The 27,099-nt window shown below is 39.5% G+C and overlaps 1 protein-coding gene across 4 annotated transcripts in view; it reads left to right on the top strand.

Moving 5' to 3' along the window:
• The window catches only part of rg (rugose), a 117,685-nt gene that overhangs the window by 52,725 nt on the left and 37,861 nt on the right, over positions 1-27,099 (top strand). For 2 of the 4 annotated variants that reach the window (XM_008193614.3, XM_064359035.1), the window contains 29 exons: positions 10,319-10,445; positions 10,514-10,614; positions 10,670-10,765; positions 11,591-11,712; positions 11,767-11,893; positions 11,939-12,058; positions 12,117-12,263; positions 12,316-12,429; positions 12,613-12,753; positions 12,804-12,949; positions 13,005-13,218; positions 13,595-13,847; positions 13,898-14,422; positions 14,736-15,052; positions 15,099-15,542; positions 15,645-16,398; positions 16,445-16,764; positions 16,819-16,998; positions 17,113-17,256; positions 17,318-17,422; positions 17,492-17,660; positions 17,760-17,978; positions 18,338-18,468; positions 18,648-18,752; positions 18,887-19,618; positions 19,669-19,844; positions 19,892-20,039; positions 21,475-21,598; positions 21,649-21,785. In XM_008193614.3, coding sequence (XP_008191836.1) covers positions 10,319-10,445; positions 10,514-10,614; positions 10,670-10,765; positions 11,591-11,712; positions 11,767-11,893; positions 11,939-12,058; positions 12,117-12,263; positions 12,316-12,429; positions 12,613-12,753; positions 12,804-12,949; positions 13,005-13,218; positions 13,595-13,847; positions 13,898-14,422; positions 14,736-15,052; positions 15,099-15,542; positions 15,645-16,398; positions 16,445-16,764; positions 16,819-16,998; positions 17,113-17,256; positions 17,318-17,422; positions 17,492-17,660; positions 17,760-17,978; positions 18,338-18,468; positions 18,648-18,752; positions 18,887-19,618; positions 19,669-19,844; positions 19,892-20,039; positions 21,475-21,598; positions 21,649-21,785 — 6,438 coding nt within the window. Of the gene's footprint in view, positions 1-10,318; positions 10,446-10,513; positions 10,615-10,669; positions 10,766-11,590; positions 11,713-11,766; positions 11,894-11,938; positions 12,059-12,116; positions 12,264-12,315; positions 12,430-12,612; positions 12,754-12,803; positions 12,950-13,004; positions 13,219-13,594; positions 13,848-13,897; positions 14,423-14,735; positions 15,053-15,098; positions 15,543-15,644; positions 16,399-16,444; positions 16,765-16,818; positions 16,999-17,112; positions 17,257-17,317; positions 17,441-17,491; positions 17,661-17,759; positions 17,979-18,337; positions 18,469-18,647; positions 18,753-18,886; positions 19,619-19,668; positions 19,845-19,891; positions 20,040-21,474; positions 21,599-21,648; positions 21,786-27,099 lie in introns of all 4 variants that reach the window. The other 2 variants (XM_015979085.2, XM_015979084.2) reach the window with 2 other exon arrangements.

Genomic DNA, 27,099 nt, shown 5'->3' with positions numbered 1-27,099 from the left:
TTGGTATTTTTTCGCCGTTTTCCAATATGGCCGCTACAAATTGCACTAAATCCTCCTTAATCCTGACCCCGTGTCCTTTTTCTTGTTTCCTCAATTTTTGGCGTCTTTCAAGCACCCTCAGCCTCCTTCGAGAGCTTTCGAATTTCGTAAATAGGCGGAAGTGGCAATTCGGCAATGTCCTTCGATCACTTCCGTCTTTTTCTCCCGTAAACCGCGATTACAGCCGGAATTACCCCCGCGAGGTTTCCACTTTCGGCTTAATCCGCTCCATTAGGGGGAAAAGGGTGAAAGTGAGTTTTCTCAGATAGCAGCGCATCGAGACCTTGTAGCTTCCGGTTCGGATAAACAAACTGCTAATAAAACTTCCAGACGCTGACAGACACCGGAAGATGTGTCTCGGTCGCGATTATTTAAATTTTCGGTTGCGCTTTTCCTGTTTGAGAAATAGAAGGGAAATCACATTGCGGATCGGCACTCAACCGTAATGCGAAGTGATAGGTTTTCCAGCCGTCAGGAACGTTTTTCCGTTTCGACACGCATTCCCGAACTGATCTTGTTATTGTCATCTATATGTGCATTAGATGTAAGCGCTGATACGTTCTCGTGACGAGGTTTTGTGATTTTGAGGTGTAAAAATTTCATCGAAACGATTCGTTTTAGCCGATTGGAAAATTTACATACCGAAGAACCAATTATAAGTGCGAAGACAATTGGATTTTGGCAAACAATCGAATCGCAGCTAACGAATTCGTCTCTCCATCCACGCAATTTTTTTTTAATTTGGTGTGCGTCAAACTGAAAAGAGAACCCGCAGATTGTGACACTAGCGCGGCTTTGAAACGACTTCTCTCATTAATAGGCTTACAAAAGCAAACTTTTACACGAAATTTTAAAGGGAGCTCGACTTTGTAAATGTTTGCGCAAAAATTTCCAAGGATAAAAACTCAAAATTCGATCAAACTTTATTTTAAGATTTTGTAACATAAATAAGCCGCTGGTTGACCTTTGCATTAAAGCTTAATTAAAAATTAATGTAAGCGGTAAATTTTTCCTTATCTTAGCCGTATTTAACATTTCTCTAAAAAACTTAGTCATAAGAGAGAATAAATATATAAAATACATCCAAGAGTAAAAATGAGCCAAAAGACGTAAATTAAGATTTTCGTTTAATTTTTTTTATAGGATTCAACGCTAAAGTTTAAAGTTATGTTTCACCTTTACCTTCATATCTTTTTCTCTCAAAACAAAAGGTATTTTCACTTTATTACGTTTACAATTTTGCGGCTTTACGTACTTTTACCTTTTGCCGCATTATTTTCTTATTTCTGTCAATTTCATGCTTCGCTTTATGTTTATACGTCTATGTGTTCTCTCAATTTCTTATTTTTGTTTGCGTGTTGTTTCACTTACCTTTTCAACACTTTTTTTCATAGAAAAATTGTCGCCGTGATCCGGGTGCGAACACCCGACCTCCCCCGTCGTAAGTGGCGCTTATACCACTGGGCCACCGGGCCCTAGGTCCTGACCGTGTTTTGCAGATATTTTAACACAAACTTTTTGAATAAATCAACATAACGAACTATATAATTGTAATAATTCACCTAAAATGTAAATACATTTAGTTGAAAAGTCGGCGAATTAGCTCGAGAAAACATTTTCTTCCACTTTTTTTCTATTTAATTCTCTAACTTTTCACTAGATTTCATCAAAAGATACCGGGCGTATAAGTTGATTCTACAATTTTAAAATTGTTTTTATCTTTTTTGTGACTTTCAGCACGTTTTTGACCGAAAATAAACATAATTTCTTCAAAAATCACCAAATTTGTGTATTTTCTAGTCAAAAATATTGGACGTCTGCAAATCCTATCGGATACGCAGTGGCTATTATTTTTATTAACAATGTTTTTCGGGACTTTACTAAACAAACTCAGTTCACTAAAAATTTGTAGAGATAAATTAAATATTTTCGTTTATTTTTTTTTATAATTTAAGAAGTAAATCATCTAAGGATTCAACGCTAAAGTTTGAAATTATATTTTACCTTTACGTTCATCTCTTTTTCTCTCAAAACAAAAAGTACGTTTACAATTTAGCGCCTTTACGTACTTTTACATTTTTGCCGCATTATTTTCTTTTTTCTGTCAGTTTTATGCTTCGCTTTACGTTTATACGTCTATGTGTTCTCTCAATCTCTTATTTTTGTTTGCGTGTTGTTTCACTTACCTTTTCAACACTTTTTTTTATAGAAAAATTGTTGCCGTGATCCGGGTGCGAACACCCGACCTCCCCCGTCGTAAGTGGCGCTTATACCACTAGGCCACCAGGCCCTAGGTACTGACCGTGTTTTGCAGATATTTTAACACAAACTTTTTGAATAAATCAACATTACGAACTATATAATTGTAATAATTCACCTAAAATGTAAATACATTTAGTTCAAAAGTCGGCGAATTAGCTCGAGAAAACATTTTCTTTTACTTTTTTTCTATTTAATTCTCTAACTTTTCACCAAATTTCATCAAAAGATACCGGACGTATAAGTTGATTCTACAATTTTAAAATTGTTTTTACTTTTTTTGTGACTTTCAGCACGTTTTTGACCGAAAATGGACATATTTTCTCTAAAAATCACCAAATTTGTGTATTTTCTAGTCAAAAATAGTGGACGTGTGCAAATCCTATTAGATTCGTATTGGCCATGATTTTTATTAACAATGTTTTTCGGGACTTTGCTAAACAAACTCAATTAACTAAAAATTTTTAGAGATAAATTAAATATTTTTCTTTATTTTTGTTATAATTTAAGAAGTAAGTCATCTAAGGATTCAACGATAAAGTTTGATGTTATATTTCACCTTTACGTTCATCTCTTTTTCTCCCAAAAAATGGTATTTTCCTTTATTAGGATGTGCTCTTACGTTTACAATTTGGCGTCTTTACGTATTATTACCTTTTGCCGCATTATTTTCTTATTTCTGTCAATTTCATGGTTCGCTTTATGTTTATACGTCTATGTGTTCTCTCAATTTCTTATTTTTGTTTGCGTGTTGTTTCACTTACCTTTTCAACACTTTTTTTCATAGAAAAATTGTTGCCGTGATCCGGGTGCGAACACCCGACCTCCCCCGTTGTAAGTGGCGCTTATACCACTGGGCCACCAGGGCCCCAAGTACTGACCGTGTTTTGCAGATATTTTAACACAAACTTTTTAAATAAATCAACATTACAAACTATATAATTGCAATAAATCACTTAAAAAGTAAATACATTCAGTTCAAAAGTCGGCGAATTTGCTCGAGAAAACATTTTCTTCCATTTTTTTTCAATTTACTTCTCTAATTTTTCACCAGATTTCATCAAAAGATAGCGGGCGTATAAGTTGATTCTACAATTTTAAAATTGTTTTTACCTTTTTTGTGACTTTCAGCACGTTTTTGGCCGAAAATGAACATAATTGCTCCAAAAATCACCAAATTTGTGTATTTTCTAGTCAAAAATAGTGGACGTTCGCAAATACTACCGGATTCGCAGTGGCTATGATTTTTATAAACAATGTTTTTCGGGACTTCACTAAACAAACTCAGTTGACTAAAAATTTTTCGAGATAAATTAAATATTTTCGTTTATTTTTTTTATAATTTAGGAAGTAAATCATCTAAGGATTCAACGCCAAAGTTTGAAATTATATTTCACCTTTACGTTTATCTCTTTTTCTCTCAAAAAAAGGTATTTATTTTCCTTTATTAGGATGTGCTCTTACGTTTACAATTTGGCGTCTTTACGTACTTTTACCTTTTGCCGCATTATTTTCTTATTTTTGTCACTTTTATGCTCCGCTTTACGATTATACGTCTATGTGTTCTCTCAATCTCTTATTTTTGTTTGCGTGTTGTTTCACTTACCTTTTCAACACTTTTTTTCATAGAAAAATTGTCGCCGTGATCCGGGTGCGAACACCCGACCTCCCCCGTCGTAAGTGGCGCTTATACCACTGGGCCACCGGGCCCTAGGTCCTGACCGTCTTTTGCAGATATTTTAACACAAACTTTTTAAATAAATTATTAAATTATACAGGGTGGTTCACGAGTAATAATGAGTCTGAAAACTGCTTTAAAGTAGTTTTTTTATTTATAAGTATCGGATGTAGTGTGTTGGTTTTTACGTTTTTTCTAAAATCGGTTAAGCATGGAATAGTTGGGCACCGATTTTATGAAATAGTTATAGTTTGTGAAGAGAACGTTCATTTTGTGAAATCTGTCGGGCATTTTCCGGTAGAGTCGCGTTTAAGAGAGGAGATGAATATGCGCGGAAGTGGGTCAGACAGAAGTATTTCATAATTGGAAAGCTATACATCGGAAGATGATGAAAATCTGACAGTACCTACTTATATTAAAGTCGTCAACAATGGAGCGAACGTATGTCGAGATTTTATTATGATGCTTTTACATAGGATTTGGCCAAAGGAATGCCTTTATGAGAATGCGAATCGGTTGCACGACGTCGACAATAAGTCTGATAAAGTACCGACCGATACGAAATTAATGCGAATTTTTAGCAAAACGTAAAATCGCATCGAATCGTTGTTACCGTGGCAACAAATGCAGATGTTTTTTGAATGCTTAACAAGAGTGAATCAATGTTTGTGAAATTCGCCTCGTCCTAATTAATCTTTCGTTTTTGGCGAAACAATAAACAGCAAAGTGGTCGGCATCGAGTCGACAATGGCCCGCCTAAAGAGTCGTTTCCCACGAGGGCAATAGGCCAGGATGCAAGGAGAGGAAGTGGGCCGGCCTCCAAATCCAGATGGATGAGGCCGGACGTGCTGAAGCCACGAGATAGCGCATGCAAATATCTACCGAGGGGATTTATTGTAGTCGAGCTTTCCATCTTCGGACGCCTCGCGAGAATTTCAACCGGTTTTTCTTTTGGTCGATCGCACGTATTTCACGTGTCTTTCCGATTCTAATCTACTTACGGGAACAATCTCGTAGTAAAGGGTTTTGTTTGGAAGGGATCACAAGGTGTACGAATTTTTTTTCGATTCGAGAAAAGAGAGGAAAAATCACAGAGCCGAGACTCGTGCTCTAAGTGGGTCTGTTAGAACGAAATCACGTACGGCGAGAAGCTATTAAAAAGGAAACTTCGATTGATTGCAGACGCGTTAAAACACTCGACGTACGGATTATTATTACCCGAAGGGTTTAGCAATTTGGGTTGAAGGAGTTTGTTTTTGATCGGGCAATTTCTGCGGATTAACTCACTTTAGGCATAAACATTTTTTTAAGGGCATTTATGCAGTTGGTGGAAATCGATTTCGGCACTTGGAATCTATACAATGCGATCCGAATTAATACCAGCTTTAGTTTCTGAGAGTTTAGTTCAGTTCATCCCTGGTCAGTTGGAAATCAATAAAACTAATCTCATTACGGACTGAGCTCTGAGTCGGATTTCAATCAGAATAGTTAACGATTAAGCATATTTTGTGATTTTGTGAAACGGATGCAAAATCGATGCAGCAAAGTCCCCTGTAATGTCTGTGACAGTGTTATTAGTTAGCCAACATGACAGGCATAATGCCGTCGCCTCTGGCCTAGCAATAATCATATTAATCGCCGGTGAGCGGAGTGTAACAGATGAACGGGTCATTGCCTACAAACTCTGATAAGGTGGACACACTAACATAATTGTGCGTAGTCGTGGCTCGATTAACTCGTCTCTTTATCTAAATCCGGACCCGGATTTTTCGCGCAATTACCACAAGGCGGCGATTCGAAAAGATCGAAAATTGGCGGATGCGCCGGGTTGATGAATTCAGTTTTGATTCCTCTTTGATGTTTAAACTAGTTAAATGGAGGTGTGCGTTTGGGGGGTAAAGTAATCAAGTTACATTGACCATAACGATTTAAATAGAGTTTCGAAGGGTAATTTGGAAAGATGCAAAGAGTTTTCGGTTCCGGGCGTCAGTTATCGATTTTAAAGCAATTAGCAAACAGTTTGTGTGCCGTTAAAGTGATGGGCAAATTGCTGAACATCCACTTGAAGAAAGTTTCACGATGATTTTGCATCTTCAAACAAGACGCTAATCCAGTAATGGGTCGGCACTAAGCGATGGACGAGAAGTTTTCATTTTTTTTCTAGTTGCAAGCTTTCGAACCGAGATTAAATTTGAACTTTGATATAACTAGGCGAATCTCGAGAAAATTTAATAGAATTTTTATTGAATAAATTCATGCAAGTAACTGTTGATTTCAACTCGTTTTTTTAATTCTTATAATTGAGGCTTCGAATGATCTCATAATTCAGAAATAAATTGCTTTTACATTTATGTCAAGAGCGTCTTTCCGAGTAACTGATATTTGAAGTTTGTTCGAGTGCAGTCCCGGCAATATTTTCCTTCGATTCTCACGATAAGTTTCTTAAACTTTAATCTCGGATCTTTTTTTTGCTTCTGGACACTCAGATACGGTCAGAAAGATTTTAAACTTTTATCGAGTCGACGAGATTTCGTTTTTTTTCTCAATTACGTGGTTGCAAATTTATTTTTGATGGCTTCACCCTATTACGACGCCGATATTGTCGTATCTGTGCGGAAAATTTCTTCGGAGTAATATTTAATGGATTGTCGAGATCGATACACCGAAACGACGTTATCACATTAAATCTCGCAAGGAGCAGACTGTATCGATGCTTGTTTAGTTGAAGAAGCCATCGAACGAGGAGAGGCCGATAAGAACGCCAATCCGAATATCGACCCGACACAATTAGTCTGTTTGATTTTTTGAGTTATTTTGGGTGCGCTCATGTGTAACTAGTGATTATTACGCAGAAAGCGCAGAGTTTTTTATCCTCTACAGCGAGATGTAACACTAAAATATTCTGTTTTAACAGTCAACTGTTAAAGTTTTTGAATAGTAAATTTATCCTTGCATTAATGGCAATTATGCTGCGACTTTGTTTTTTACTTTACTGCACACTTTGTAAAGTTAAACATTACGCTTGCAAGAGTGAAATAAAGTCCGTTTTTTATTGTCGCGGTGTCCGGAAAGTTCGGGGGGCGTTCCCGAAAGAGTCCGCAGCTGCGATTTCCATCAGATCATGTAAATATTTGCGGCGAAAATATGGAGATGTTTTCATTTTCAAATACAGGGTTTCGCCGTTTTATATGTAAATACTCGAGTTCGGGATGATTTTTCCCGAGTTGAGGGGAAACACAATTAATATTAGTGCACTCTGGGAGTCGTTAAATACCATCGACAGTTTGATTTGGTCGGCCGCTATGAGTGTGTATAACCCAATTATCGTCCGGGTGGAACAATGGGTCACAAGTGTCGCGTCCGCCCCTCGAATTTCCATAGAGGACGATCGTCGCATTTATTATCTACTTGTGTGCGAACGATGTAATTTCGGGATTTTTTATGGCTCGTGTTCGCAAAAAATTGAGTCATGTGTAAATTAATTTGAATTTTGCTGCAATGTTTACTTTGTAACGTGGACGTGATGATTACCGCGGATCCTGTCTCTAATGGAATTACCGTCCGTGGACGAAATATGCGAACTAGACAGTTTATCAGGAGCTTGGTTAAACAAACTTGAATTCGTCGATTAATTAAGCGGAGTTTAAATGCGGCTTTTTAACGATTTTGACACGAATTTGATGATTTAATTGATAACTGCATGTACAAACGGCTGTCATTTGCTTCGAATTAAAGGTAATTTGATGTGTTGTGCGTTTTATTACATTTTTTTATAATGTGTTGTATGAAGAATTATGCGGTAAAAGCTTTCTCGTAAAGGAAATAGCGCCTTAACATAAATACGCCCACTAAGGCTAAAAAGCACGTTCATTCTAAAATCGGATTTGATTCGCTCCACTGCCCTTTGTTACTTAATGCACATTTATTAAAAGAGTCTTCACATTTTCTCTCCGATATCCTAAAGTAGTTTTTAATGAATGCGAGGTTTCTTTAAAGTGCGGTTGCTAGACAAGATTGAATTTAAATTGAATAATATCGATTGGTTTCAATATCAATACTAATAGTAATTTAATTAGATTACGTTGTGTACAAACTCCTACGGCCTATATGTTTGTTGTGGATTTAATTAATCTACTTAATGGACCTCATTGTATATGCACCCAAAATATTTACCAATTAATAAATCTGTAATTTGTTAATGCCCCAGAACGACTGAATAAATGTATAAACAAAATTTGTCTTTTATTTATCCAACCGAAATATTTCTCGAATTTGACAAGGGTCTACGTTTTTACCAGCTTTAAACATCGGGTTTTATTGGATAAATTTTTTATTTCGTGCAAAATTTATGAAGTCTCCTTTTGTCGGAAAGGATCCAATTTTACAATTTCGCAAATGTTTGAACCTGAAGTTGGCCAATTAGCCAACTCGGGGAAAAATATTGAGAAGTTTATCAGATTATCATTTACAGAAGAAAGTATTACGTTCAATAACAGAGATTTTTTTGTTTGGCGATGATCGGGTACGAAGTCTGAATGTTTCTTTAGGGAAGAGGTCGCGTTTATGTTTTATGGCGTCCAGTCCGGATTGAGACGTCGTAAAAAAGTGTAGATCCGGTCTAAAAGCCGATGATGTTGTCCGGTACGCCGGTCTCACCGTCTGAACCGATTCATCATTGTGATTTATGAATCAGCCACTCGGACGTGTGTCATCTGTTCCGAGGGGCGTCAGGTGACATCAATGCCGGACCTGTCGACCTCTCAACGTAGCGTCAATCAACGACAGAACCACCACGAATTGCCCGGCGCATCCACCAAAATCGTTCCGGAAAAGCGCAGACATCCGCAATGCAGCGACAAACGAAAGATGATTTCTAATTAAATTCACACTTCAATTAGTTCGACGACGAATAATTAAAAAGAAGTCCCAATTAATTTGACTGGGAAATGTATAAAAGTTCTTTAAGATCGAGAAGAGCTTTTAAACGATTCCTTTTTTATTGTGAGAGGATTACGGGGAATTCGTCAAAGAGGGATTTTTACCTAAATTCTTTTTTCTTTCGCTTTCTCGGCCGGCGAAAGCTCGGATTGAGTCGCGGACAATCGCACGTGAAATTAATCGCCGCTCTAAATTACAACAAATAATCGAGAAATAAGTGGTCGTCTGAAACACTCGTAGCCGGAAATTACCGTTTAAAATTCCCCGATTGCAATTAGTATCACCGCTGCAACGATTTATCGCTCGCAATAAAGATACCTCACGATCGGTTTAACAAAAAATTTATCAAAACTTTTTAATACTCGACCCCGATTTCGAGTATTTAACAGCGAGAAACTCGCTATTAGAACGGGATTTACGGAGTCAGCGTTCCTGTAATGGAACACACACATCAAGAACACTGCAAATCTAGGTTAGCCCGTCTGAGGAGTTTAGAATTTTGCCCGGAGGTGAACTGTCATTTCGTGCAGACGGGGTTTATGAATTGAAAAATATGCTGCGTCAATCCGGTCTCGGATTGTTCGGATCGTGATTGAGCGAAAACAAATTTCAAAATAAAGACAGCAAAGTCCCCACTCTGGATTCAGAACGGAAAGCATGTCGGTGCATTTTTAAGGAAAAATGCGAACAGAACACAAAATATTTACCTCACCATTTGAGTTATTCATCACAGTCCTTGAGGGACAAATAGGGAATTTTATTGCAACTATTCAGGCAATTTGCGAAATATATTACCTTCTTTTTTTTACCCTAATCAAAATTTTTATTTTTCCTGCAAACAATTCGTAGAGAATTGATGAAAAGTGAGTTTATGATTAAGTAGCAATTTTAATTCTAAGGCAGCGATACTTTTTCTCTAGGGATATAATGTATACTTTTCTCTAAGAGAGGGTAGTAAATTGAATTCACCTCGTCTCAAAAAGATGAAGAAAGTGACGAGAATTAGTTCGCTGGGGATTTAAAGCGGTCGCACTTTCTAAAAAAAATTGTGTATGCTTCTCTGTGTACAAACCGCGCGCGTGCTTCGGCATGAAACATGTTTTATCGATTGGGCAAAAGACACGCCGGATATTAATTCCCCCGCTTAATTATTTTATTTGTGGGTAGGTGATTTTTATGGTCCTCGGGCTGTAAATGAATCAACTCTCATGTTTCTTTGATTTCGTTTGTTTTTTTTTTCCATTTCATGTGACGTTCTATTTCATTTTATTCGTTGGCAAATTAGAAATTCGCGGTTTGCCCCCAAGCCGCAGGAATGCAGAGAGGCAGCAACATCTCGCGATATGAGATCGCTGGTGGTGTATTTCTGGCGATAGAGAGACGTGTTGTTTTTTTCCGTTGCAGGCTGAAATATGGAGCGTCTTCATAGCGATCCTCCGAAAGAGCGTTCGCAATTTACAAGCTTGCACAGATGTCGGTCTGATAGAACATGTGCTGAAGAGGTTGCGGAATGCGGACGTTGTCGTTGCAGGTAATTTATAAAAGGCGAAGAGAGAACGGAAAAGCCGTAAATTGGGTGTCTCGTGTGTTTGTTTTCAGATCTTTTAATCGAAATGCTGGGCGTTTTGGCCAGTTACAGTATTACAGTGAAAGAGCTGAAATTGTTGTTCGGTGCCATGAAAGCCATTAACGGCAAATGGGTGAGTACTTTTATGTTAAAATAGCGACGTTTTTATAACAGTGTTTGCTTTATAGCCGCGTCATTCGGCCAAGTTGTTAAACGTACTCAGACAGATGCCCCAGAGGACGGGACCGGACGTCTTCTTCAGTTTTCCGGGGCGGAAGGGATCGGTAAAGATTACACGATTTTTTTATGTTTGTTATTTCGTCTCGCAGGAAAATAACTCGAGAGTTTATTATATCATGGCAAAGTAGAATAAAACCGGTAATAAAATGCTCGGAAATATATAGCCTGTTTCTTCGGGAGAGTGGCTTTCAAATAACCAAGACGTTTAGTAATTAAACTCAATTTAACGAACTATCATCAAGTTGGAAGTGTCTTTATTTCCTAAGAAAAATTGCATCTGGAAGCAGTTTCAACGTAAATTAATAAAGAGACTTAAAACAGCATCAAAAGAAATTCCATGAATTTGGAGCGCATATTAGAGTTTTCATCAAATTAATAAAAGCCGGGTTTTATTTTTATTTATATACGTCTACCCACGCCACGTTAAAATGCTGACTTGTGGGACTAAAAAATTAATCAAGGAGATATTTCTTGAGATATTCCCGGCGCATCCACCATTTTTGCAACCATTAATAAATATTACAATGGCTTTAAAAAAATGTTGGTTGTTTTTTTAGTATCATGTCTGCTTTTTAAAACAAGTAAATAATTATTTTGTGCGGAATATCGATGAAATGAAGCTTTCTTGGCATGCTTTTAGGGCAAATAATTTAGAAATTCTGGGAGATGTTTTTAAATGAAACAAAATATGTGGAATAAAAGTTGCTTTATTATGGACGAGGAGTAGCTCGAGTTAGTTTGAAACATCAGGAAAACTTTTATTTTTACTCTTAAAGAGGTAGCTTCAGCTTGACAGGTTTCAAGCGTCGATCGTATAAACATTTTATCAAACTCTTGGTTATTTTCGTTGGTAATGCGTTTATTCTCAGGCCATCGTCCTGCCGCCTTTGGCGAAGTGGCCGTACGAAAGCGGTTTCACGTTCACGACTTGGTTTCGTCTCGATCCCATAAACTCCGTCAACATCGAAAGGGAGAAACCGTATTTGTATTGGTGAGCGCTTTCCCTCGGGTCGCATTTGCTTATTGTAACTTTGATAAATTCCAGTTTTAAAACCAGCAAAGGTGTCGGTTATACCGCGCATTTCGTTGGCAATTGTCTCGTTTTAACGTCGATGAAAATCAAAGGAAAGGGCTTCCAGCACTGCGTCAAATACGAATTTCAGCCGCGGAAGGTATGAAAGGGCCGTTTATCGACCGGTAATCATTGTCGGTTTCAGTGGTACATGTTGGCCGTTGTTTATATTTACAATCGATGGACGAAGAGCGAAATTAAGTGTTTGGTTAATGGACAGCTGGCTTCTAGCACGGAAATGGCATGGTTCGTGTCGACCAACGACGTAAGTTGCTCGTTTACAGGGTGAAAAAGCGCGTTTTTGTGCACTGGCCGTGTTGCAGCCTTTCGATAAGTGTTACATTGGGGCGACGCCGGAGCTGGACGAGGAAAGAGTGTTTTGCGGTCAAATGTCGGCGATTTATCTCTTCAGCGAGGCTCTAACCACGCATCAAATTTGCGCAATGCACCGATTAGGACCCGGATATAAAGTGAGTGTAGCGGCGGTACAATTCGTAATTGTTAATAATAACACGCTTTCAGAGCCAGTTTCGGTTTGATAATGAGTGTAACATTAATTTACCCGACAATCATAAAAGGGTGAGTGATAATACCAGTGAGTCCATCTCTAGCATGACTGCATCAGATGCACGATCCGTAAGCATTTTTTTCCCTTTTGTTGCACATTTTCGCCGAGCTCTAAACGCCGCGTCTGAAATTTTTCTGTTATTTTTTTGGGCTTGGTAGAGTCGAGCATGAGTTTAGAGTTAGGTGTTTTCGTTTTTGCATTTAGATTAAGGATCGCTGGTTCTGTGATAGACGTCCGGAATAAATTTCTAGGTTTTGTATGATGGAAAACTGTCAAGCGCCATCGTTTTCATGTACAATCCAGTAGCTACGGATAGTCAACTTTGTCTGCAATCCGCTCCTAAGGGAAATATATCTTATTTCGTCCACACCCCCCACGCTCTCATGTTGCAAGTATGGAAACCATCTACGCGATGAAACAATTTTTGCACGTGATTTTCCAGGACGTGAAAGCTGTGATAACACATTCCATCCACAGTACATTGAATTCGATCGGCGGCATCCAAGTGCTGTTTCCGCTGTTTTCTCAACTGGACTTGCCTTACGAAACGAACGGATCGTCCGATTCGAAAAGAGATCCCACTTTGTGGTAACGTGTTGCGATTAATTTTCAAACGTTTGGTTCTGAAAGGAAACTTCCACAGCTCAAAGCTTCTGGGTTTCATATGCGAACTAGTAGAGACTTCACAGACTGTCCAGCAACATATGATACAGAATAGGGGCTTTTTAGTCATCAGTTTCATGCTGCAGAGGTCCTCCAGGGAACACCTAACTTTGGACGTCCTAGGATCGTTTCTCAGTCTCACCAAATACCTCGTCACCTGTCTCAGTGCCAACAGCGAACTTTTACTCAAACAGGTAAAAATTTTAACAAACCCGAGTAACAGTAAATAGATAAATGATACAAAAATGTGTCTATAATAATTTTACAGGAAGTTTCTTCTCTGATGCATGATTTTTCCCTAGTTATAATTGGCATAGTTAACATTTGCCGATAATTTTGGACAAAATTTAGCATGTTTTGTGAGAAAATTAATGGTTTTCGTAGTGCAGTCGCGTTCCCTACAGAGTGTTAAAAGCATCGACTCATTCTGAGCTTTTTACTAACCAGTACTTATCCAAGCATGTTGTATCCGTTGTTTGCTTCTTTTCGTGTTTTCCTTTTTAATTTGTTTTAAAGTAAAACGATGTGAATGGGTAAGTACCGGGAGCAGTTTAATCAATTTTGATTTAGTTGTTTTGCTTCTCGTTCCTCACCTGGCAGCTTCTCGATCACGTACTCTTCAATCCGGCTTTATGGGTCCACACCAATCCGATGGTTCAAGCAAGACTGTACAGTTATTTATCGTCGGAATTTCTCTCAGACACACAGATCTATTCAAATGTGCGACGCGTTTCAACCGTGCTCCAAACAATACACACTTTGAAGTACTATTATTGGGTTGTGAATCCTCGTGCGAAAAGTGGGATTACGCCGAAGGGTTTAGGTAAATGTGATTGTGTTAAAAACGGACCGAAAATTAATTTCTGTCTGTAGATGGGCCACGCCCTGATAACAAGGAGATCCACAGTATAAGGCAGTTTATTTTGTTGTTTTTGAAACAACTGATAATGATCGGCAATGGCGTCAAAGACGACGAGCTACAAAGCATTTTAAATTACTTAACGACGATGCACGAAAACGAGAACCTGCACGACGTTCTTCAGATGTTGATCGGCTTGATGTCTGAGCATCCGTCGTCGATGGTTCCCGCCTTCGACGCAAAACACGGCGTCCGCACTATCTTCAAACTGCTGGCGTCTGAGAGTCAGTTAATTAGACTGCAAGCCTTGAAATTGCTGGGATTTTTCTTGAGTCGAAGCACTCATAAAAGAAAATACGACGTTATGAGCCCGCATAATTTGTACACGCTGCTCTCCGAACGACTGTTATTAAACGAGGACGTCCTCACCATACCGACTTACAATGTTTTATACGAGATCATGACGGAACACATCAGCCAACAGATTCTTTACACGAGACATCCGGAACCGGAATCGCACTTCCGGCTCGAAAATCCCAGTAAGTAGACGAAATTAACTTGCCGCGAGCTCGGCACCAAATTGAATAACTAAACGAAATAAGGAGCGAGGGAGATTGTCTATCTAAAACAATTCGCCCGGCGAGAGGGCAGCTCAAAACGGGGAGCTTTTTGCTGGAGTTTTACAATGACGCTGAATTAAATTCAAATTGTGCACCGCATTCATTATACCGAGATTTCTGCTGATTCAGAAATGTTATTTATTTTGGCGTTCGATCTTACGCTACATTTTATTAAAATTTTTATTGCAATCGTAAAACCTGTTGCATCCACATTTCTTATTTCTTTCTCCAGTGATACTTAAGGTAGTGGCGACCTTGATCCGTCAATCCAAACAAACCGAGCACCTCCTCGAAGTCAAGAAAATGTTCCTCTCTGATATGACGCTCCTATGCAATAACAATCGAGAGAATCGGAGAACAGTTTTACAAATGTCAGTGTGGCAAGAATGGCTCATCGCAATGGCATACATCCATCCGAAAAACGCCGAAGAACAAAAACTCTCCGACATGGTGTATTCCCTTTTCCGGATGTTGCTCCACCACGCCATCAAATACGAATACGGCGGATGGCGAGTCTGGGTTGACACTCTCGCAATAGTGCACTCAAAAGTATGTTTGTGTAACTGTTTGATTTTTTTTAATTGTGTTTCCGCAGGTGTCTTACGAAGAGTTCAAGCTACAATTCGCCCAAATGTACGAACACTACGAACGTCACCGGGCTGACAACATCACGGACCCTTTGGTGCGTCAGCAACATCCCATCAGTACGATCTCGGGTTGGGATCAACAGACTCAAGTCTCGAACGGTTGTCACTCAGAAGAGTGGCATAATTCCCATCCCTTGCAAGAAATCGAAGCGGAAACGGACAAGTCGGAACCTGTCTGCAGCTGCGATTATAATTCCACAATGTCGGAAGGAAGTCCGGCTTCCTATCTCGCCAAACATGAAGACAGCGAAGGCGTTTCGCTGGATTCGAGGACCAGCGATCTGTACAGCGACGTCAAGATAGGGAAGGAGTCGCCGTTTTCGCAAGACTCGCCCATTAAGAGCCAAGTGGCCGAGGACACGCCGGAATCGGAAGCCACCGAAGGCTCCCCGGTATTTTTTTTTCGGAGGCAGACAATTTTTTTTTTTAAACCAAAGACAGAAATTCTCTGCCTGCCCGACTATATTAATAATTATACAATACTATTATTTTAGGTGTGTAACGGTATTCACAATGAGAGCAGCCCCAGCTTCGGCAGCCCCACCCGCATCAGCGAGGAGGCGGCCAAGAATGAGATAATTGAGGAAATAGTCCAGGAAATTTTGAGTAATTCTGAGAAACTGCTGGAGGAGCGCGACGTGGGTTCGCTGTCTCCGGTCGTGCAAGACGAGGAGATTATCCAAGCCGTGAACGAGGTTGTCGAAGTTACGAAGGACATTCCGACAAGTCCTGAGAAGGAAGTCCAAGATAGCGAGTCGGAGAGGTACTTAACACCGACGGAAGAAACGGAGAAAGTGTGTGAAGAAACCGACAATAAAGCGAAATCGGACAATGAAAATTCTAAACTCGATAGTGTTAGTGATAAACCGACTGATAATAAAATATCCGAAGCTGTGCCAATCGTTGAAATTAGTGCTGTGTCTGTAGAATTAGAGCCGTCCAATGTTGAATCTAGTCTAGAAGCGAACATTCCGGAACCTAGTTGTAACGATGATTCTAAAAACGAAGGCACCGAAACTAGCGAAGTGCCTGCTGTTGAAAATATACCAACGATTTCACAAATCTGTGATCCTAGTCATTATACGTCGAGTGAGGAGACGCAGGAAAACGCTCACGAGGAAGCAAAGCGGAGGGGGAGTCTGCCGAACGGACAGCAAGACGGTGGGAAGGAAAACCAAGCTCAAAATTCGCCGCAGAAGAGACCGAGAAGTGCTTCGACTTCTACACAAGTCGATCCTAACCATTTTGGTAACTCTATCAATAAAATTTTCGCACAACTAATTTTTATTTCCAGATAATAAACGCTCAAAGTCGGGTTCTTCGTCCACAAGGCCCATGTTTAGTCCCGGACCAACGCGGCCACCGTTCCGCATCCCCGAATTCAAATGGTCCTACATCCACCAACGACTACTTTCGGACGTTCTATTTTCACTAGAGACCGACATCCAAGTGTGGCGGAGTCATTCCACGAAGACCGTTCTCGATTTCGTGAACAGTAGCGAAAATGCGATTTTCGTCGTAAATACGGTTCATCTCATCTCACAACTTGCCGATAATTTGATTATCGCATGTGGGGGACTTTTGCCGCTTCTGGCTTCAGCCACTTCGCCTAATGTATATTACATTAGCTGATAGTTGGAAACTAGAGAGATAATTTCTACTTTTCAGAGCGAGTTGGATGTGATTGAGCCGACTCAAGGCATGCCGATTGAAGTGGCCGTTTCGTTCCTACAAAGACTGGTAAATATGGCCGATGTACTTATTTTTGCCAGCTCGCTGAATTTCGGAGAACTGGAGGCCGAGAAAAACATGTCGAGTGGAGGGATACTAAGGCAGTGCTTGAGACTGGTGAGTTTGATGGGGAAAAATTTAGAGAAAGCTAAATGAACAATTTTTTTAAACGGTGTATATAATTTATTTGTGGCATGGTGTATATATGTTTATTGTGCGTGTGTGCGTTAGGTTTGCACTTGTGCAGTTCGAAACTGTTTGGAGTGTAAAGAGAGGAGCCGTCCGCACCACACAATTGCACCCACTTCACATAACGCTACTCACAAGGCAGCACATTTACAATCATTTATCCGGGGAGGACAAAACTCCCCAAAGGTGAGTCGCGCCTGCCGAACCGAAATTTTCGCCCCGTGTTACATACTATATTTTTTCCCAGACCGTGGCCGATAATCTATCCCAATCGACTCCTGTCAAGGACCCCGAGAAGCTCCTGCAGGACATGGACGTGAACCGCCTCCGCGCTGTTATTTACAGAGACGTGGTGAGAACCTTCATCCAGGCATTAAAACTAGAACGAACTAAACGAAATTATCTAACATTGCCTTTTCAGGAGGAGACCAAGCAAGCGCAGTTCCTTTCTCTCGCCATCGTTTATTTCATCTCCGTGTTGATGGTGTCGAAATATCGCGATATTCTGGAGCCGCCGGTGTCGATTCGCGCCCCGAGTCCGGTCCCCGCCATTCGGAACAATGGAACATCGCATTCGGGGAGTCCCCAAGGTGAGTGGTTGGAGTGTGTGTGTGAGATTGTTGAGCCAATCACCGACACGCATTTGTGCTAACGTGTTTCTGGTGTTGTTCGCTTACTGGTGAGAACAGAGGGGAGTGCGAGGCCTCTCTTTCCGCAGTGGTCTCACCACGTCTATCCGCAATTCCTGCCGGGCACACATCCTAACGCCGTGCCTCATCACAATTACGTGAGGCATCGGCATTCCTACGTCAAACATCACCATAACCTTAACAATAACCACCATTCGCATCACCATAACCATAAAATTGACCACCGCTACCACAGAAATTCGATTGCCGGCCACCAAGGTAATTGGATGTCCAAGGAAATGTTCGTGTTTTTTTGTGGCACTGGCTAAACACTGTAGGCTTTTGGGCGCCCGGAGGGCGCTGGTAGTGCATGAGTTTTGATCAGTCAATGCGATTGTTACCATGTTATGAAGTTTAATAAGGAAAATGGGTTTTAGATGATTGGTAAAAATGGTGGATGCGCCGGGTCACATTTTATAAATTTAACAATTTGAGGTCACAAATGGCTATAAACATTCGCACTGACACTTTTTGTGTGTTTTTTTTAAGATGTTGAACAAGTAACGCTCGACTGTTTTTTAAGCTTTGTAAAATCTAGCTATTGGGACCGAGTTGAGTGAAATTTTTGCTTCTTGTAGCTTCGCGTTCTGTGCACAACCAGACCACTCAGGAAGACAGCGATTACGACGTAATCACGGAATACGTCATGGAGGACAATAATTCAGTGGTTCAAGAGAACGATCTTCATTCGGGTCCGCCGTCAATCAAGGTAGTTTTTTCTTGAAGCGAGTTGGGTTATGGTTATGAATGGACTAGTTAGTGTTTTTGGATGTGTTCTCTTTAATTTTCTAATACATTTTGACTGAATGGAATAATGATGATTGGTGGATGTTAATGTTATTATAGTCCGTACTAACTTTTGCTTTGCTGCGGCGTGCCTTTTAACAGGTTAACGCTAGACAGCGTCCTTCTCTTGGACATGGGTTCTCTGTAGATTATTCTTTGGATGGAATAAGGCATGCTCGAGGTCGTGACAATGCTCGTGTTAAAAAGGTAATGCAATTTTAACCGCTTGAAGGAATTTTTTAAGCACCGGTCTTGGGTTTTTATGATTCGAGGTGCACCTAGGGATGCATGATTTTTTCGAAATAGCGAGACTAGTGTGACCCTAAACTGGCTTTTTGTAGAGTACTGACTCAGTCGAGGACATCAATTCGGTCAATTCGTCCGAAACGAATAACGTAGGATCGAACAGCGAGATAACAATTGAGGATAATAAAGTCAACAACGACGAAAACTGGACCGATATTAACCTAAACGAAGACGGCGAGTCGAAAGAAGACACGCGGAACCTCCAAAACATGACCGAAATGATCGACATTGAAGGTAATATCGCTCCGGATCGCGGTGAGAAACACCACCCGGAAATTTCAGTGGTTCGAGTTCCGGATAACGTCATCCAAACTCCGGCGCAAATCCGACCGGACGATCTCCCCGTCAGCAATCTAGTAGATCACATCTCTGTGCCCACACCGTCACGCGAAGCGTCTCTCACCCAAAAACTGGAGATGGCGCTCGGATCAGTTTGTCCACTTTTGAGGGAAATAATGGTAGATTTCGCCCCTTTTCTCTCGAAAACTTTGGTCGGTTCCCACGGACAAGAACTACTAATGGAGGGCAAAGGACTTACCACTTTCAAAAATAGTAACTCCGTCGTAGAGCTAGTAATGTTGCTTTGCTCGCAAGAGTGGCAAAACTCGCTACAGAAGCACGCCGGTTTGGCTTTCATTGAATTGATCAACGAGGGCCGTTTACTATCACATGCGATGAAAGATCACATCGTGAGAGTCGCAAACGAGGCTGAGTTTATTTTGAATCGGATGCGAGCCGACGATGTGCTCAAACATGCCGATTTTGAGGTATTTTCTCCTGTTTTGGTTGCGTTTTTCGTAATAATATTTTTTTGTAGTCGCAATGCGCGCAGACTTTGATGGAACGGAAGGAGGAGGAACGAATGTGTGATCATTTGATAACGGCGGCAAGACGTCGCGATAATGTTATAGCCAGCCGGTTGTTGGAAAAAATCCGGAATATCTTATCGAACAAGCACGGTGCTTGGGGGTATATGGATCCAGCGGCGGCTAAGTATGTTGACAAGACGGAAGTTGGGTTTGTTACAAAGTCGGTTTTAGGTTGAGTGAGTTTTGGAAGTTGGACGCTTGGGAGGATGATGCGAGGAGGAGGAAGAGGTTCGTTCATAATCCTTTGGGGACGACGCATCCGGAGGCGAGCCTCAAGGCGGCGATCGAACATGGGGCGCCCGAGGATGCCATCTTGCAAGTAAGTTTACTGATTCAATAAGAAGTTTCGCTGAGAAGTGACTGAATTTGTTTAACCTAATGAAGTTCGGAAAGTTCGTTTATTTCAAAGATATAAAAGCTATTGTCTCATTTTCTTTATTATTGGGTTAATGGTAATTTCGTAGCGCAATTTTAAAATTCTAAATTTGTGCAACATGGCTTGTTAAGGAGAAATAAGTTTGTTAATTGTATTCCTTTTTTTAAGTTCATCAGATATAAGTTCAGTCATTCGAGGAATAATCTATTGTATGCATTTAAAGGAATCTCTTTTAATAATAACAACGTAAAATTGATTTGATGACTTCTTTACTTATTGAAATATTTTTTTTTCAGAAATGATAAAGTTGCTAGGTCGTTAGAAAGCAATCCTAAACGATGGAGATTGTTTGCTTAGTTCATATATTTTGTTGATTGAAAATTAATATGGAATTTCATACATACGGCACTAACTTATGCATCGTTTCAAAAATTTTCATACACACTGTCTTTTGCGTTCTATTGTGTAAAGTAATATTTTAAGATAACGAAGTTGGAGTTTTTTTTTGTTTAAAACATTTCGGTGCTCAAAAATAATAAAAAAAATACTAATAATACGTCAGAACTTTATTTATTTACCAGCTGTAAGCCGTTGTAACATAATTTCAAGCTAACTTGACGATTATTTTTTTTTATAAATATGTTTCTGATGGAGTCAATAATGAATTAAATTTCTCAAATTTGGAAGAAAGTACTTAACTAAGATAAACAACAGATAAATAAATAGGTACACGTAAACTGTTGAAATGTTCTGAAAGAATTTTTAATTTGTTTGTGATTCAGCGAATATTTACGAAGAAATTGTTTGAAAAACAAAGAAAAAAGTTTGTCTCACGGGCCGCAAGTTGGACAGTGGTGCTGTATCTACATAACACTTTCACTACCAACCAACAGAAAAATGTTTTTCTAACTTCTAAAAGGATTAAAAGAAGATAAAAACGAAAAAATGACGCAAACGCAAGGCGTCCTTAACTTGTACAATATATTTAGAATCTTAATCTTAATAAAACTTTTGCAATATTTGAAACCTGAAAATACTGAATTTTTTACTTTGTCTTATTCGTTGTCATAATTTTTACAAAAAAAATATTGCCGCTTATATGAGATTATGGCTTTTTAATAAATAAGATTAATAAATATTTGCCCAGTCAGTCAAGAGTGTAGGCGGTTTTAAACATTTTTTTCTAAGAGTGACGTACTTAATATGGAACATTTTGTAATTTTGTTCACATATAACTAAGAAATGGACAAACTTTATGTTTTTTATAGGAAATATGGCTAAATTGTAGATATTAGAAAAATTGTTTGAAACATCCGCGAAAATAAATATTTTCTTTACGGTTTTTGTTTTGACTTATCGTTGGAATCACTTTGTTCAGGCCCGGGAAGAGTTCCACGCCCATCTGGCGGCTACCAGAAACCAGCAACCGATCCAACCCAACGATTTGATGGATGACAGCGAACTGTTGACCGACGATCGAGAATTAGATAACGATCTGACAGGTGGTGGTTTTTGATATAGTGGTAAATCGAGTTTCAATGTTCGCTTCCAGGCCCCGTCAATATCAGTACGAAGGCAAAATTGATTGCCCCCGGTGTGGTGGCGCCCGGAATGGTCTCCATAACATCGACCGAACTTTATTTCGAAGTGGACGAGGAGGACGTCGAATTCAAGAAGATCGATACTGAGGTAAGTCCTCGTGACGTCTAATAATTATAAACAGATTAAGAAGGTTCGAAATTTAATTTGTGGTAATTAGGGATCGGTAGTCGATCGTTTCGGTAATCAATCTGTGTGAAAGGTAATAATTTTTAAAGGGGTCTTATTAATGGTAAAAAGCGTGTTTACATAAGGTTGGCGGCCGGACACGCCCTAACCGACCGTTGATTTATAGTTTTGGTGATGAATATGCAACGCTGGTACAACAGATTTCAATAAGCTGGACAAGGATAATCAGGGGCGGGGAGCTCTTTATGTAGTATTTGTATCGATTTTTTTATTCACCCTGTAAAAGATCTCGCGATTGTTTTCGCCTCAGCGCCGGCATTAAACCCATCCCACGTCCGATGTTTTCGGATAATAAAAGTATCAAATAACTCACCCGAGCTCGAATATCTGCGAGTTTTTCGAAAGAATTTATGCCCAAATAAAACGATACGGACTGGTACCTGGCCGCAAAACAAACACACCGAATTTACATAACATTAACCGGCGATTATTTTTCGTTCTAGTGATGTTATAAAATCAATTTGAGTGTTGTTTGGTTGTTTTTTTTGAGGGAAAAGGTAGGTGGCAGTGTAAATAAACAAAGAGATAAACCCCCGTGGTTACTTGTTGCATACTCGAAACGTGGTAAATCACTGGCCGACCGTTGTTTGCAAGGCACTGATTATAGGATTAGAGTTGTTGGATATTTATTACGAGACCTCTCATAAAGAAAGGAAAACGGCGATGGACGTTATCGCGCATATTAAACGTCCTGCGAAACGTCAACTTAAATAATTCCGCCCATTCACTAAGCGCCCCGCGGAACACACCTCGGAACAAATTGGTCGTACCTCCTTCTCGTGTACTACATGGGAAAAATTAATGGAAAATGAGACAAAGTCGAATTAATTTTCCGACGAGGAGACGACTGTGGTGCCTTGTATGGAGGTTTCCATCATTTATCCTTCTAATTGGACGGCATATTTTGATAAGCTGTATTGAAAGCTCGGCCGCATTTGTAATTGCAGTACATAAATAAAAAATAATGAAGTGACTATCTCCAAATGACCGAAGCTTATACAATATTTTTCTGTATTTACAGGATTAATTTTATTAATGTATCCAATTTGGACAGGAATTTTAATTTATTGTGTTCGGTCTCTGTGCGTTTTACCCGATTATTTTCCCGTCTTAATCGGCGTAATCACTGCTGTCGCAGAAAAAATAAAAATCTCTATTTAATCTCGCCATCCAGTTTTGCCACTTGTGGCACCATAATGGTCGTCTTCCGTTCTCCAGTTTCTATTAAAACCGAAGTGAAGCGAGTTGATTTTGTGGAATCCGTAATGGGTAATTGGCCGTATTCTGCTCGTTGTTTTCAACCGTCGACGATTTATAAACTGGCTTCATGAATAATTGAATATTAAATACCATGATGCATGCGATCATGCGGCATGAATGCACCACCGCCGCCGTCGCCATGTAAAAATCTTTAAACGCTCGTGTGCGAAATTATTTCATCTCCCGATGAGGGAAAAAAGCGTTTAAAAGCAGCGTCCGAAATTAATTGGTCGCGCGAGTGATGCATAGTTGGAGTGCACGAGATATGATTCCGATGAATATATCGGCGTTAATTAATGCTCGTCTTATTTTCAGGCATGTAAATTGCATGTTTGCTGAATAAATTTCGAATTACAAACGAGTACTTAATTCAAAACATAATTAATTATATACTATTTGTATTCCAAACATAAGTCGTGTTAACTTGTTTATGTCGTCGGGTTTTAACGCGCTCGTAATTTTAAACGACGCTCTTCATCATTTAATTGAGATTCGAAGCCGTTTTTAGATTAAACAAACGCCGGGAAAAAATCGCCAAAACGATTGTTTGCCGTTAATGAAGATGTCGATGTGTTGACCAAAGACAATTTACATAATTTAACGTAATTTAAAGACAAAATTGCACATGCAACATGAGTTTGACGGCTGACGCATGGCTGATTTATTACACCGAGAGTCATATGCATACGAACTCGACAAGCAATTATTCCGGACAAAATGGAATTTGGCGGCACTGGAGAAATAACTCTGTGGAGCCATTTCTAATGGAATTCCTAAAATTATGGGTAAACTGTTCTATTTTGGACTGAAATACAAGTATTATTACAATGTCTGTCTTAAAGTCCAACACCACCAAAATATTTTTTTTTACTAAACTATATTTATTTATTATGAATTTATACGAGAAAGCAAAACTACTAGAAACAAATGGGGTTAAATTTGAATTCTGTATAAAATACCACCAAGTGTTAATAAAAATACCCACACCCAAAAAATATTTTGAAAATTTTAAATGCGATTTTTCCGAAAAAAGGTATGTATCAAAGTGTAAAAATCGACAGTGATATGGTTCTAGAGTTGCAAACGCTAATTTTAAAAGAAATTTGAAAAGGATTAAAAAAACTGTCTGAAAAAGGGAGTCAGAGATAGTTAAGACTTCAGAGCTACGAGTATAACGGACAAGTTAAAGAATTTTGAAAATGAGGTTTTGGGTTTTTACGATGTGTTCTCCGAAATTAATGCGAAACAATTTTTAGTCTTGGTGCAATAAATAATGCACGTGTTTCGCGTTTTTCCAAAATGTTTGTTTATACAAATTCGGAATAAGTGTTTGTCGTAAAAAATTGTAGAGAGCAAAAGATATTCTTCTCGTTTGTCCGCCTATCATCAAGGCAAAATTCCTCGCGCATACTTCGGCCTGAATTCTCGTCGACGTGCCTAACCACAGGCCTTTTTTAAAATTATTTATAAACCACAAGCACCTTTTCGTAGGTGTATAAGTCAATGACCATCATCAAATTAGTCGTCCCGGTCAATTATGACACGAAGCTCTCCTATTTTCGGCGTTCTGCTCTTGATTTATGCCTGATTGGAGTCAGGTAAGCAATTTTGAGTGCCCGCATCATGGTTTTCTTCTCGGTCCGCGTCGATTTCAATTAGCGGTCACCGAACAAACCAAACAGCTCGAGGCGGTCCCCGCTAAACGATTATCGGTTATAATTTATAACATAATTATAGTGGTATTGTGACAGGGTGTTGCGAGATGCGTGGGACTACGGTAGTCCCCGTCGAGACCACCGAGCTGGTCCGCGGCTAATTCCAGTGATTATTACCCGGAGTAGTGATGGATGTTTGCGGTTATCACTCGAAACGGCGTTATTTACGAGCCCATGCTTCCCTAACGGGTCATTATTGTTCCGAGGAGATTTTTAAAACAAACATGGGCGTGCTTAATCGAAAAGATGCGAATCGAAAACCTAAACAATCACCGATTAATGTTTATTATCTTCATCACTCGGGAAAAAAGCTCTCGAATTCCATTCCGTCACAGTTGCAATTAATGATAGGCCGAGTCCGAGCATTAATATGGCCGTCAGCGTGTGACTTTTTTCCTCGTTAAAATACTTGCTTGCAACCGAGGTGTTAAATACCGATCATTGATGGGACCATTGGGAAAAAACTCAAAAATCCGATTCTCGACGGGATTCGAGACCTAATAAAATTTAATGTACACACATAGACGTGACGATGTTTTTAAATTAAGGGCAAAAAACCCACCTCATCGATCTGAGAATTTAATGATACTAAAATGGAAACGCTAACACGTCATACACAACGACACGCGATTGTCGGCGGGCTTTATTAAAGGACCAAACCAAAAAATGGATTTCGGAAAGGACACGCCCTGTGCATGGTAATCCGTCCCTAGCGTGTCAACGCGCACAGACATTTCTATTAGGAATTTTTGCCAATAACATTTTTTTACTCAAAATTTGTAAACTTCTTTATTTTAAAATCTATAGAAATTTAATAGGACTTTGATTAGAAAAAAGTTCAGTAAAGCTAGTTGGTCGTGTAGGCTGGTAACTTTATGGGCACAAAGTGAGCATTTCCGCGCCTTGGGGTCCACTAAAATCGCCCCCTTGGGCCGCAATCGAGCCGTCAACAGCCCATAACTCATCCGGTCAAAAAGTGGCTTATTATAACGTCCATCTTAGACAAATTCCGTGTGCGTGGGTCCACTTTCCCACTAATTACGTGTCCATCATTAGGCACGCACCGTTTTGGCAGTCGCTGGTCACCTCCTGGGGTCCCTCAGGTAGATCGTAGTGCCTGTAGGGGGTCACCTTTTTACGCCGTTGTGTAAATATTTGGGTGTTTTCGGGTCGTCCGTTATAAATAATGGTCCGGCTCCCGTTTTGATTTTTTCCACCCAGTTTCGGCAATTAGGACCACACCGTCCACACGGGGTCATGAAATTTTAATGGTCGGTGAGAGGGTTCGTTTAAGACAAAGGCTCTAAGAGGCACGGATGTTGTCTCCCAGCGGGACTCGATGTGATGGACTGCGTGGGTATGGCCATGGTATGGCCGGCTTCCCGCAGTATCAATTATACAACGAAATGCGCGATTCTTGATGGGGTTTAGAGATTTTGTTTGTTTTACGGAACGGAGATGAGACGTCGACGACTACCTGACTTCGGGAGGAAATAAATTATTTTCGGATGGACAGGAATTTAGAGATCAGATTACGACTTATCGCGGGGAAAAAAGTCACATTCTTATTTTAACGAAGTTGGAAAAATGCAGGATTTCTACGTGCTTCACTTCAGTCCAGCTACTCAAAGCCTCCCAAAAATTTTATTATGTATTTTAATTTCAGAATTTTTATTTTAAAAAAGAAGGAAATTTTTGATGTACTTTTCTAGATTTTTTACGTACTATACTGCCGTGCTAAGCAAGAACGTCGTAACTGACTTTTTTGTCAAATTTGAGATAACACAAAATCTGAGATCAATAGTGCAATAACTTTGATTCTAAATAACTTTAATAGATATTATCCAGAAATTAATAAGACGAAATACGTAAATAAAATTGACGTATGTGGGGTTTGTGCAATATTACTTAGCAAGAAAGTCGTAACTATAAAATGTATATGAAACTCACTCATTAATGAATCAAAAATTGTATATTTTCTAAAATTAATCAAAAACATTAGGTACCACCAAGTTTGGTTGATTACAAAGTCGAATTACAATTAAAAAAACAAAAAAAAGTGTATGACTTTGACGATTTTGTCAATTCGGTTGGAAGGACGGGTACAAGAACTAAAATTAAACAAATGAAAATTGAAAACTTTTTTAAATGGCAAGACTACAGTTCACAGTACAAATTGGCCAAAATTATTAATCGACCTTACCTAAGCCACATGGTTAACGTTACGTTTGAACGAGGAA

This window comes from Tribolium castaneum, chromosome 9 (genome assembly GCF_031307605.1).
Source record: "Tribolium castaneum strain GA2 chromosome 9, icTriCast1.1, whole genome shotgun sequence".
In the NCBI taxonomy this organism is placed as follows: domain Eukaryota; kingdom Metazoa; phylum Arthropoda; class Insecta; order Coleoptera; family Tenebrionidae; genus Tribolium; species Tribolium castaneum.
The sequence above is the reverse complement of the archived record's forward strand: the minus strand, read 5'-3'. Positions and strand labels throughout refer to the sequence as shown.